The 13,510-nt window shown below is 40.1% G+C and overlaps 1 protein-coding gene across 2 annotated transcripts in view; it reads right to left on the reverse strand.

The window, feature by feature from the left end:
* The window catches only part of LOC134212741 (protein PALS2), a 161,065-nt gene that overhangs the window by 100,504 nt on the left and 47,051 nt on the right, over positions 1-13,510 (reverse strand). The window contains exon 2 of one of the 2 annotated variants that reach the window (XM_062690857.1): positions 2,236-2,720. The exons of the other annotated variant lie outside the window; for it this stretch is intronic. Coding sequence (XP_062546841.1) covers positions 2,236-2,332 — 97 coding nt within the window. The 5' untranslated portion in view covers positions 2,333-2,720. The remainder of the gene's footprint in view (positions 1-2,235; positions 2,721-13,510) is intronic. 2 annotated transcript variants of the gene reach the window in all.

Consider the following 13,510-nt stretch of genomic DNA (forward strand, 5'->3'; position numbering starts at 1 on the left):
TATTCCTTTCTAATACTGTGAGTCAATTTAATCGTCTGGGGTTAAATTATCAAACATAAAAAATATAAGTTGTATGAAAACGAAACAAATAAATTATCTTTTTGATTCTTACATTCAAATCGGTTTTTCATGAGAAAATTGTGTAGATTTTGCATTCTTCTCTGCAACACTATTCACTCTTTTAACACGTGTTACCATACCGTGCTCATTGGAAAACGAAATGTTTCCATATTCCGATGATAGCTTTTCTTGGATGAGCTTCGGTGTGAGTGGATCCTTACAACATTCAGCCATTTCTGTAATTTGGAACGCTTTCAACATTCATATTACTTGCCAGTTTAAACTTCTGATAAGCACTTCGTACAAGGTTTCCTAAACACTGGTTTCACTTTTCAAAAAACAATGGGCAAATTTTAAACCGCTTTTCATTGTGATTTCTCATGATTTAAAATAGAAACTCATCAAGTCAGAACTTAGAAAATAATTTGATACTTCAAGCTATGAAAACTGCTTGTGACCTGAGACTTGTGACCTTCGAGGCCGTGCAGATAACGGCGACAGTCATCTATGGGCATTTGCGTGCTGTGGAGTATGGGTTCGATTCCAGCCCTAAGGAGAAAACTTTTCTTAAAGTGGGTGTTATGTAAATGTCCTGTCCGTTGTCTAATGCTAGATGTTAGATATTCAGTCTGTGCCACCTCTGGTAAAAAACAGTGTTTCTGTGGTTTAATCGTTATATGCATTTATCGGGAACCGTTACCTATTAAGGTCAAATTCAGTTACGCCTATTTGAAAAATTTCCTAGAAATGTCTGTTTCTATCCTTAACATGTGGTGCAGATGTAAAAAGTAACTGAGGCACGCACATCACGTATTTTACGAAGTTGATAAGAATACTTACGGAGGTTCATCTCAGTTCCATAATATTGTCATTCCTGGTATGCGTGCCCCCATTTTTTGGAAATGTTTCTACCAATAATTCAACTGGATAAAATAAAAATGTTTAGGAAATCATTGATATTTGTATACCTTCTGCATATCAAAAACTTAATCGTTTCTCCCATGTGTAGACGATAATAGCTCAATAATATCAAATGTTGATAAGATGGCAAAATGAGATATGGACATGATTGATATAAGATAAAACATCAGATAACAATATCAATATTTTGCACTAAAATATCATGAGGAGATCAAGTTATAAGATGTGATCAATATCATGTGCTATTGGCTTGTTCTTATCTATAGCATATTTTGATATTAGAATATCAACAAATTTTTGATATTGTTGCCTGTTCTTTTATCTCTTATATAAATCAAGCCCATATAATGTTTTGTTATTCTGTTCATGGCTTCTGCCCGGGTACTTTTGTCGACTGTTACAAATATGCGATCGCAGGCAGTATACTTAAGCGAAGATATTTGCGAAATGGAGATTATCGAGAAATACATATATTTTTCAGTTGTTTGTCAAGTATCATCAAAGTAAAACCAAAAAGTAATGTCATTAACGCTTTCCGCACAAATATCGCAAAACAAACACGGAAATACGCACTGCGCTCTCACATGAAATGAAGACGGCGACATAAAGCACCTTTCCTCTTTAAATAAACCCAATGAGTCAACATATTAGGTTTCACTCATCATCGTCAACGTCGTTCAAATAACTGAGTGTACCCTTTTTTCCGCCGTTTAACCTCAATTCGAAATGGAGCTTAAACACAAGGATTAGCTTCGGACCAAGATTGATGAGCAACAGCTTAAAAATAACCCACTCCGAGTTGGACGGTAGTGTTCGGAAAATTAACTTCCTTTTCTCCGTTTGACTAATTGATGCCGCGAACATTAAGTACCATTTCGAACACGAAATCTCTGGTAAGAATTTTGGAAACGTTCAAGCTAGTCCGCACGGCTAGACAACGTGCAAGAGCAGGCTATCGCACTTATTATTTGATATAGTGGGGTAAATATCGATATTCGATTCGATACCGAATCAAAAGATCGATATCACATATCATATTTCATTTTTCTTTTAATTTCAGAGGAGTTTTCCTTGGATACATTTTCTAAATAATTTTGTGTGAAATTTAGGAATAATTTCTCGTGTAAATGTCATTATTAGCCTTTTAAAAGAGATATTGTTCGATTCAGCATTAGGAACCTAATACACAAATCATCACAAGGATCAGTATAGGGTCTTCGTAATACATTCAATATAGAAAATTTTCAAACTTACCATTATCGATCTGTTTGGAGCTGTTGTAATGCATCGAGTTCATACTGGCTAACAGCTGGCGCCGTTCGGCACTTTCCTTCTTTCCGAATCGAACCATATTACGTTAGGATAATCGAAATCGAATCGCGTTGTCGTTGGTTTGATAGTCGTTCGGTCGAATCGATAGATTTAGATCATTTTCCATTCACCCATCCACATGGCAGCAACAGTAGCAGCAAAAACGGAGCACAGATTGAGGCAACACGTGAGCATTTTATTACAACACCAAAAGAAAACAATTCACTAAATCAGCTTCACACTTCATCTGCCTTGGCGGCGGGTGGCAGCAATTTTCACTCGCATCTTCTCCGCAGATAAACAAAATAACATCAACGGCACAAACTAAACCAAATAATCATAATTTTCTCACACCAACATGCTTCTCCTGGAGATACTTCATTCCTTATCCGGAAGATAATGTAAATTCTGAATGTGCACTCAACTAACTAAAATAAATCATATACTGCTGATCATCCTCTTCAAAAACACCTTGCCATAAAACGCTTGAACCCAGTCTTCACTCATCCCTCTAATAAAACAAAACACACAACCATCAATCGCACATCAAACGAAATGAAAAAAAAATCAAACACGTTTGCTTGAACCGCAAAGAAAATAGCTTAAATTGAGGAAATTTTCCTCTAAAAATACGACTAACCTCCGCTAAAGGAAAAGAACACTCTAAACGCTCCTCTTGATCTTAATTAAGCGCCACTTGTCTCGCTATTTTACGTCTACCGGAATCCGTCCACTTGGACCGCAAAAACTATTCGGTCAAGAAATCCCACTTCCGTCAGAAGTCGTGACGGGGGCGGCCGATCGCAATGAAAAACTACACTCGCGTGCTCTAGACACCAGCGGGAAAACGATGACGACCCGCACGCCCGAACCGGCCGAGAAAAGCTTGGATACTGATTTCACAGACTGACTGCCTGACTGGCCGAGGACCAGAAGACCAACCAGCTCTCTCCAACTCGGTTTTCTTCGTACCCGTTTTGCTGTTAATGCTTGCTGTGCTGATGATGCGTCAAATTTTTCGTTACACACGGCGGAAAATCACGCTTTTCCGACACCACACACCACTAGTAGAGCCGTTCTTCCGACCGGGCCAACCTACGATGGGGACGCGCGGCAACCGAGCACACTCACCCGTTCCTCTGCGAGGCAGCGACAAATTATGTGCAGGCATCTCTCGAATTGTGCGAGACGCAAGTTGTTTAGAATCTGCTCCTTTTCTACATTTCTAGAGTTCTATTCCGATTGGGAAAAAGACAAGTCTACTATTTCTAGCAAATCAATATAAATTAATTTATATTGGATTTACAACAATATTTTAATAAATCTAGTTGCTTTTATATTATTTAAACAAAATTGTAGAAAAAAAACTTACGCACGAATAAATCAGACTAAAAGCAACCTCAAGACTGCATCTTGTCACGAACGACGTATCGATTCTTTGAGCAGTGTAACGCGTGAATTGTTATTGTCACATTAGTGGTGATGCTGCCTTAACGAATGGTTGGTGATGGTGGAAAATGTGCGTGAAAGTGTGACACATTCTATGGACGAATGTAATCAACGCTGACAGTAGGCACGCACGCCACAGAAACACCACAGCGCTTCATCGGCGGGTTTATTTCGTCGAGAGTATGGGGAACAGTCTAGGTCAAAGTTCCGAGAAAATCTGTCATGAATTTGGGATTACGGCCCAAGTGACATATTTTATGGGGAATCATAGCACTTCACGAAAATACAGTTTCATTTTAGTTCTTTCCTCTGAGACAACTGGTGGAGCGATACAAGGCTCAATAAAAATCTGGTGAACGCGGCGATGTCGTGGAAATTAAAAACAAATTAAAATTCTGACGGTGATGATGATGGTGCCTTTATTACGCATTAAATTTTGAATAGTCGTAAAGCGTGAAACTGTTTTAGGATTTTTCTTTACATGTATCAAACGGGAAATTTTATTTTTAGTAGAGTTTAACAGTTTCTACCGACACACTTCTTTTTAAAGTGATTTAAGTCGAGTTAGAATGTTATTAATCATCATTCATTTAGGCATTTATTGTTGACGCAAACATATAGCTGCCAAAATTTTTATTTTACTCAGAATTTATTTTGAGAATTGAGAACTGAGAAAGAAAACCGAAAAGATATTAAAAACGCTTCGAACACGGTGTATACATAATAGCTTACTGTTAGGCCAAACGAATCAGATTGATGAGTTTAGATGATGTTTGTATGTTTGTATGTATTATTATTTATTCAAATGGTATAACTTAATATTTAATATTACGGATAAATTTGTTACACCGCGTTAGCCCAAAGTGTTCAATTTACTGCTGCTATACATCTATGCACCATCCAGCTCCATTTTCTAAATTTACAACCCCTATGTCTACCGTATGATGATCTACTGATCCGTGGCCGTGGTTTGCCCATTGAAATTCGCCTGATACTGCCCCATCAATAGGGTAAGACGGTATAATGCGCCCCCCCTGGCCAAAACGCCCCACTCTGTTATCTAGAAAACTACACAGTTAAAAAATCTGAAAATTACGCCATGGAAATATTTAAACGCTTCAATTCATTCAGTTCGAACCCATTGACCGTTGTAGGGTCATGGGTTCGAGACCCATCGAAGGGAAAGTGGTTACCTCCAATACATTTTCCAATTCAATATCTTCCACATAACGTACATAAAAATTCACATATGAGTTTTTCACAACATTTAAACGCTTATTTTTGTGTTCAATAGGCTCTAATTTTTCATCCAACTTTTTCTTGTATGCAATAATGCTCCATAGTAACGACGACCTGTAATTTCAAAAAGTTATGGAAAAATGAGTCGAATTGAACGAAGCCTTTTTAATACATCAATACATTAATACATTTTAATACTGTGTATAACGAACTAAAAGTAAAAGTCACTTGTCATAAGAAAACATTCCACTAAAAAGCTCAAAATAATTTTCTTAGTAAAAGTCAGTTGGTACCTTTAAATATTTGTAAAACCATCATACTATGTGAATGTGGAAATATTTTTGTATTACATAATGTCCACAAAACTTACACTGGAATACTCAGTTGGGCAACAAAATAATTTTTCTCAGTGGTTAATATGATATAAAAATGCTTCTATCTTCACAAATGTAACGTTTTTCGAAAATATGTTTCACTGCTCACCGAAGTGTAGGCAGGACGATATTCCCTTACCAAGTGGATACAAGCGCGGTGAGCCCAGCAGCAGTTGCTTCCAAATTATATAGAAACTATCCAAATATAATTTGAACCTGCTTAAATGGACTTATGTTGGTTTTTTAAATGTCTAGCACATACGGGCTGTAATAGGATAAACAAAATACTAATGAAGGGCTATGGAACGGAGCCAATTCTCTTTGGGGCCATCCATAAAGTACATCACGTTTCCAGGGGGAAGGGGGTGTTTCGACTTACTTTATGGATCTTTCCTTGGCTAAAACTACAGCCACAACTGAATAAATGTGGAATTTTTTATGTTGCGTGTTTGAACAACACTGTTGTTTGCTAGACATTATTCTCACCCTTTTTCATGACACTTCAAATGCCCGTGGCAGTTACAATTTTGCACTGGTTGAATATTTTATTTGGATTGAATATGGATTTATGACACAATCATAACAAAATTAAATTGAAAATCAAAACAAAGATCGTCAAATGAAAAGCTCTGACTCAATCTTTTCCATCAATCTTTGTCATCGTGCATAGGGTAAGGAGCTATAATCGGTCGGTCAATGATCGGTCAAAATGTCAACATTCCATCACAATTTAGGGACATTTGAATGGGGCACTTGCTCTCTCATTTGTCACTCATACAAAAGTTTGGAGGAAAAATTCAGAAAAAATTATGCGAGCAGCGAGCAGAGGACAGTTTTGATCGAGCGACGTGATCGGACACGTTTTTGGCTCTTACTTTCGCAAGTTTTCTTTATTCGGTCGTATTGGAGTGTGGCGCACATTATCGCGTGCGGTTTTCAGCACCGATATAGGTGACACGGTGACCAACTCGGTCGCGATCAGCGCATCGAAGCGTACCTCGAGTGACGACGGTCGACGAGGAAGCGGTAGGCAATGCAGCAAAGAAGCTGCTATCGAATAACGCCTACCACGGCTTAAAGGAGGTGACCCGCTGGCGAAGAAGAAGAACCGGAAGAAGACACGACCAGCTTCCCGACCGTAAGGAACGGTGCCCCCCAATCTTCGTGAAAGGAGACACGCCGAATCTGTTGCCAGCCATTAGAGACATGATATCGAACAAGTACATCCTTGGCACTTTTCGGTTGTGCTCAGAGGGGGTGAAGCTCATGGTCTCCAACAAGGCCTCATTCGATTTCGTGGTGCAGTATATGAAGAGGAAGGCATGGGAGTACTACCCCCACGACTTACCCGGTACTAAACCACTAAAGGTAGTGCTACGCGGTCTCGACGATATGGAGGAGCAGAAGCTCGCTGATGAGTTGAAGCGTTGCGGACTGCAACCAGTAGCGGTTCACAAAATCGCGCGGCACGATAAAAGCCGCAGGTACCGTGACCAACTGTACCTCGTCCATCTCGAGCATAGATCCACCTCGCTCAAGGACCTGACGGCGATTAAGGTGGTCAACAGTACCGTTATCGAGAGGACAAAATACAAGCCCGTGCATCGCGACGTCACGCAGTGCATGAACTGTTTTCAGTTCGGCCACGGTACCCGAAACTGCTTCATGGCTACCCACTGCAACGAGTGTGGCAAAAACCACAGCACGAAGGAGTGTGACCGAATGGAGGAGTTGGACCTCAAGTGTGTCAACTGTGGGGAAAAACATCGTGCCACAACGAAGGGCTGTCCCAAGCGCGCCGGAGAACAGCTTCGTGGAGAACTGGAAGAGGGCTTCCACCAAAAATCAGCCTATGCGTCGACCTCCGCTCGGCCATTACGCCTCCCCGTCGACCGATCCCGGTCCTTTCGCCGCTGCAGCCACTCAAACGGCTTGCTGCTGCCGCTGCATCGGTTCCATCCGCGGCACCCGATGCCCAAGTACCATCGGCTCCCAGCCAGTGGCCCTCGCTTCCTCCTCCTGGATTCCGTCGCCAGGACAACAAGCCCCTTCTGACCACCGCTCTACACATCGGAGCAGCTTGTTCCAATTTTAACACAGCTGGCATCGCAACTACGCGGGTGCAAACACGCTTCGATCAGAGCTTCACCCTGGGCATGTTCGTCATCGAAAATAGCTGCTAGGGTGGGTCTGGTCAATTGGAACGCTTGCTCACTTAAGAGCAAAATTATGGAACTGGTTGGTTTCCTCGACGAGAGGGAGATCGACGTGGCTTTCATCACGGAAACACACCTAAAGCCCGAGGTGAGCGTATATATTTCGGACTTCCGTGTGGTGAGACTCGATCGGCAAAACTCCAGGGGAGGAGGTGTGGTCATCGCGCTGAGAAGCAACATCAATTATCGTCTGCTACCAAGCCTCCAGTTCATCAACTAACGCGTCGCCAAGGGCAGTACACCATCACCATGACCAAAATCATCAAAGACAGAATGGTGCACCCTAGAAACAATGATTTTTTTCAATAAGATCCGCGCTCTTCCAGACTGCGCTAAGCCGTTCGGGAAGTTGACCAAAATTCTAAAATTCAATAGGTCGCCATTTCGTCAGCTCACACAATCTTGGACAGAACATCATCAGTCAACATGAAGCAGCCGTTAGCGAGCTTGCGAGCAACACCCATCTAACCAAACGACTTTTCTGAGGAGTTGGAGATCTCAGCTGACGAACTGACGGCCTATATCAAATCAAAAAACATGAAGGCCCCAGGTTTCGACATCATCCTAAATCTCGAACTCAAACACATGAGTGCTCCATTCTTTGAGCACCTTTCGCTGATCTTCAATCAGTGTATGCGACTCAGCTACTTCCCATCGTCTTGGAAGTCTGCGAACGTCATTCCCATCAGGAAGCCTGGGAAGGATCCTTCTTCTCCAAAAAGCTATCGTCCCATCAGTCTTCTCTCAGGGTTATCCAAGCTGTTGGAAAAGGCAATTTACCAACTGACCAGAGTTACCAACGTCCTCAGACGGAACAAGCATGTCTCTCACACATCCGCCATGGCCTTATTCATACGAGCGCTGGTGACAAAACTCCAACGAGGCCTGGATGTCCTGACAGATTATTTCAGGACACGATCTTCTGAGGTCCACCGTCTGGCCGGTATTAAAACACTACAAGAACGCTTTGGTGCTTGTAAAGATCGGTTTAGGGCTCGTTGTTTATTTTCGAACCAAGCTGCGATTAGGGCGCTTGTTTCAATCTAGGTTATCAAATTATTATTGTACATATTTGTGTAAATAGTAGTTAGGTTATCAAATTTTAAAAATTGACCGATGCCTCTTTTAGGCTGCCTTGAAAATATAGATAAACATTTATAAATTAAAATTAAAACAATTAAAATTAGAAACTAAAATCAAGAGGAAGGGCTAAGAGGGCATCACTTGAAATGATGTAAAAATAATGTGTACGACAACAAAAAATGGAAAATAAATGAACTTTTCAGAGAAAAAAATAAATTTGTTCTCAGGGGGATTTTCTTGCGTATTTTTTTTTTCTTTATTAGAGTGATTTTTAAGTTTTAAGTTTGACATAGTTCATCACTCTTTTTTCTTGTGTAGATTTGAAGGGTTCGTTGGCTCGAAAAAATATTTATTGAATAGATATCTTAGAAAGGCGATCAAGTCTCCCCAAATTCTAAGATTCCATGCGCTGTGGAATTTTATAACAAAAATCATTCATGAATACTCACAGAAAATCGGAAAACCTGCTTATTTTGTAGAAAAAAAAAGTTTTCGGATATAATTATGTCTAGAAACTACAAATTTATCCTAGTTTTAGAGGATCTACCGGTTGGACATGTTGGATCAACGGTTCCGGATTTATACGGGCTTCTCAGTGGGGTTTGTCGAGAGGCCGCTAAGGACATTTTTGATTTTATGTTTGTTTGTTATTCGTATACCAACATCGTCTTTTCATAACTGAGAATCAAGGAGGAAACTTATTTGCGATGCCTCTGAACGAATTTGGAAGCATGATTTCCAGTTTCAGGCATACTGGAATCGGTTCTGGGGTACAAGCTGGTGGGATATGTAAGAACTCCTTCAAATGTTTCTTGAATCTTGTCAATCTTCGGCATTTTTTGCGAAAGACGCATAGAAACTAATTTTAGAGTTCTACTGAGTTCTACTACCCTTTAGACTAATCGGAAACATCCCAGGACGATCGGAACTAATCCGTTGAATATATGTAAGACCAAAGCATGCGACACATCAAGCTTTATGATTCTTCAAGTTTGAGGATCAAATTTTTTTGGCATTATGACTAATTCTTACCACTTCCGGGAAAATCCGGAGCTCCAAAGCTATTAGTTGCACGCACATCTAATGTGCCTCTGGACTAATTTTGAACTGACCAACAACAGTTTTAGGCACCGAAACCGGTTCCTGAACATTAGCAGAGGCCATATTTCTGGATGTCTTCAAGCCATATAGGTTTTTTTTCGGGAAATACATAAGGAGGAAGACTAGTTTGACCAAAAGTCATTCGGCTGAAATCCACTTGGCCAGTGTTGATAAAATCTCAAATTCACAAATCTTATCGGCGATTCAAATCATGCGTGAGTCAAGTCCCATCATGTCATGTCACTCATGATTCGAATCAAGATTTGCATCATTGCATGATTTTTTACATTATTGAATGAATTGAATTAACTTTTTCGCTTAAAACGATGGTTAATTAAACCATATATGAACAAAACATACGCCTCGATTGCGTTTTGACGCTTTTTAGAGTGAAATCATTTTTCAGCGAGTGAGCAAAGCGATGCGGTTTTATCCGAGAAACTCAAGTGAGATGCTCTCCCTACATAATGGCAAGTGAGTTAGCTCGTGAAGGAAGGGTCGATGATTGAGATTTGAGTATGATTTTACAAATACTGCACTTGGTAGAATTCAACTTGACCGAAAACCACATTAAGCCGAACATAATGTAGCCAAAATACATTCAGCCGAATTGAACGTTTGACCGAAATGGTTATAGCGGCCTACTAGGCCGAATATTTCGATCAGCCAAATAAGACGTTTAACTAAAGAAGCCGACGGAACAGATCATGCGGCCAAAAATGTCGTTTGGTAGAAAATGATTTCCGGTCGAACTAGATATATGTTCTTTCACTGAAAATGTCCTTTCACTGAACACCTCATGTGGCCTAAAATGACGCTTGGTCGGAAATGTATTTGACCAACCGTGTCAAGCCGTTCGACAGGTCATTTGACCGATATGTCTCTCGGTCGAACAGATCATACGGCCGGATATGCAATTTAGCCGAGAAGGAAATTTGACCAGGAAGACCAGTTGGTTCATATAACCTAGACCATACATTGGACACACTAGGTCGATTTACTGAATAGTCCATTTAGGCTTAAGCCGTGCACATGCAACCGATTGGGTCCACCCCAGATAAAAAAAATAAACAGATTTCAGAACAAATTATGCAATCATCACAGAGAGTAGATGAATATCTTAATTCGAAGCTTGGTTCTTTTCACTGGTTATTTTAAAGTATGTCTTTATATCCCCTTGACACGGTGCTGATGCGCTGAAAATTATGGTAAAATTTAAAGCAAAAAGTTAGCAGTGATAGGATGGACAGACATGAGCAGTGAGTCACACACCTCTCTGCGTAGTTTTCCCTTCGGACTTCTCACTATACGAATGAGAAATGCAATATGCAGTGAGAAGCGTGATGTGAGAAATGAAAAGTGATAAATGCTAGAAATAAGCTAGATATATCACATCCAACTTCTTTCTACACGCTTCTCCATTCTCATTTTCCACAACTTACAGCTCACATGTTACTTCCCTCTGCACACTTCTCATAACCTATTATTCACCTCTCACTTCACGTTTGTATCTCACAATGTGGGGGCTTTTCTAAACTATCCGGCGAAACGACATCGACAACAAGACCAATGACACAAAAGACCAATGAGTTTGCGTCCTTTATATCGTGTTTGTTTGTATCTATTTTGAACCTAATCATCTATTAGTTATTTTCGGCAAAATGATATAATCGGCTTAATTCAAAACGGCCTATCCATTCGAACGAACGAATGTTAGTTCTAAGTCACAAAATTCATTTTTTGTTACATGAACCTTTCGGTCGACTAACATTTACGGTAAACGTTTCGGCCAACTGTAGGGTCAGTTTATCATTTTATTTTTCTCGGTTAAATAACATTTTCGCCCAAATGACATATTCCGTCTTATGACCTGTTTGGTCAAGCAATATTTTCGGCAAAATTACCTTTTCAGTCGTTTCACCCGTTCGGCCAAATGACCATTGACATGTACGGCCTTTTATGCCCAAATAAACTGTTCGGCAAAAGAACATTGTTCGGCCGATCGTAATATTCGGTTAACTAGTTTTTGAATAAGAAAATTATTTTGAGCTTTTAGTGCGGTATGTCGGTATGCGGAGTACGTGCAATTCCATTTAATTCCACCACTTGATTGTACCTTTGACAGATACGTATTTCAACTGAAGGCGGCCTTACTGTTCAGGTCGAAATACGTACCTGTCAAAGGTACAATCAAGTGGTGGAGTTAAATGGAATTCTACGAACTAGTCTTATGACAAGTAGTTTTTGGATGGCATCCAGATATTTGTCCACAGTTAATTACTGGAACCAGTTCCGGTGCTCACAACTGTTATAAATGATATATGAGACCTCTCGCTTATTTCCCAGATATAAGTACTCACTGCTGATATAAGTACTAACTTTTCATTTCTGTTTTTTCACCTCGCAGTGAGAAGTGAAATAACATTTTCGACCTATGACATTGTGGAGTCCACGACGTTAGGCTTAATTCCGCCTTCTTCATAACATGGGCTGTTCTTTGAGTCATTTTATGCCTGACATCCATTATGCCTAACGTACATTATGCTTAATGTACATTGTACGTTATGCCTAACATACTTATGCCTAACGTACTTAAGCCTAACGGGGTATACCCGACATTGTTTCCCATGTGCTGTTTAGCCAAGCAACCTGTTTGGTTAAATGACTTTTTCGACTGTAGACCCTGTTAGGGAAAATTATGTTTCGACAAAATAACATTTTCGGCCGTTTGACCCGTTCCACTAAATACCATTTTCGGTCAATTGACTTGCTAGGCAAAACGACATTTTCGGCCGAACGATCCTTCAACGTGAAGTCATTTTCGCCAAAGGGAGCGTCCACAAATTACGTAACGCTTAGAGGGGGAGTTGAACGAAATGTGACGACCCTTACAAAATTTTCAGATGTTTCATACAAGAAGTGTGACATAGGGGGAGGGGGGTTGAAAATTACCAATTTTTGCGTTACGTAATTAATGGATCTTCCCCAAACGATATTTTCGGCCGAATGATCTGTTCCGCCAAACCTCTCTTTTGGCAAAATAACTTGTTCGACTAAAGAGATTCAGCCAAACCTCTGGTTTTGTCAATCGAAATGTTCGGCCATTTAGCTTTCAGCCTAATTTTCACTGCTTTCTTTTTAAACATCCGGTGGAAACTCATTTCATTTTCCACGAGAAAATCTTTAAGTTCTTCAGAGTTTTTCAGAATTTTTTTCTGATATTTTTCGGAATATTTTTCTGATTTTCCATGAGTAATTTTTCTGACTGTCCACGGACAATTCTGAAAAATTTCTTCGTATTTTCACGGTGATATCGATACTTTAATTTGACCATCGTAACAAATTAAGAATTGATATCTTGTAATATCGGAACGTCCCTAACCTTTCGACGACTAAGGGGGCCAAAATTAAGCGACGATGCTTGTGAAAGATGTAACTAGTCTGAGCTGTAACCAGCTGAATGTTAGTTGGCGTTATCTGATTGCGCGTTGGCGTTTCGTCTACTAGATCCCATCATGGGAAATACAGTGACCAGTACGATCGCCAGCAAGGTGCTGAAGCGATGTACAGCGCTGCTAAATGGGGGCGGTTCCTTCATCAGTGCTGCCACCTGGAAAAGTTTCGAGAAAAAGTCGAATCATGGAAATTTGACATGGCATGATATAGAAAATGAGAATGAAAATGCCTCTAGAATGTCATAAATTTATTTTAGTCAAACAATTCTTAGTTTGTGGGGTTAGAAATTCAAGAATTTAA

The sequence above is a fragment of the Armigeres subalbatus genome, chromosome 2 (assembly GCF_024139115.2).
Source record: "Armigeres subalbatus isolate Guangzhou_Male chromosome 2, GZ_Asu_2, whole genome shotgun sequence".
Classification (NCBI taxonomy): Eukaryota; Metazoa; Arthropoda; class Insecta; order Diptera; family Culicidae; genus Armigeres; species Armigeres subalbatus.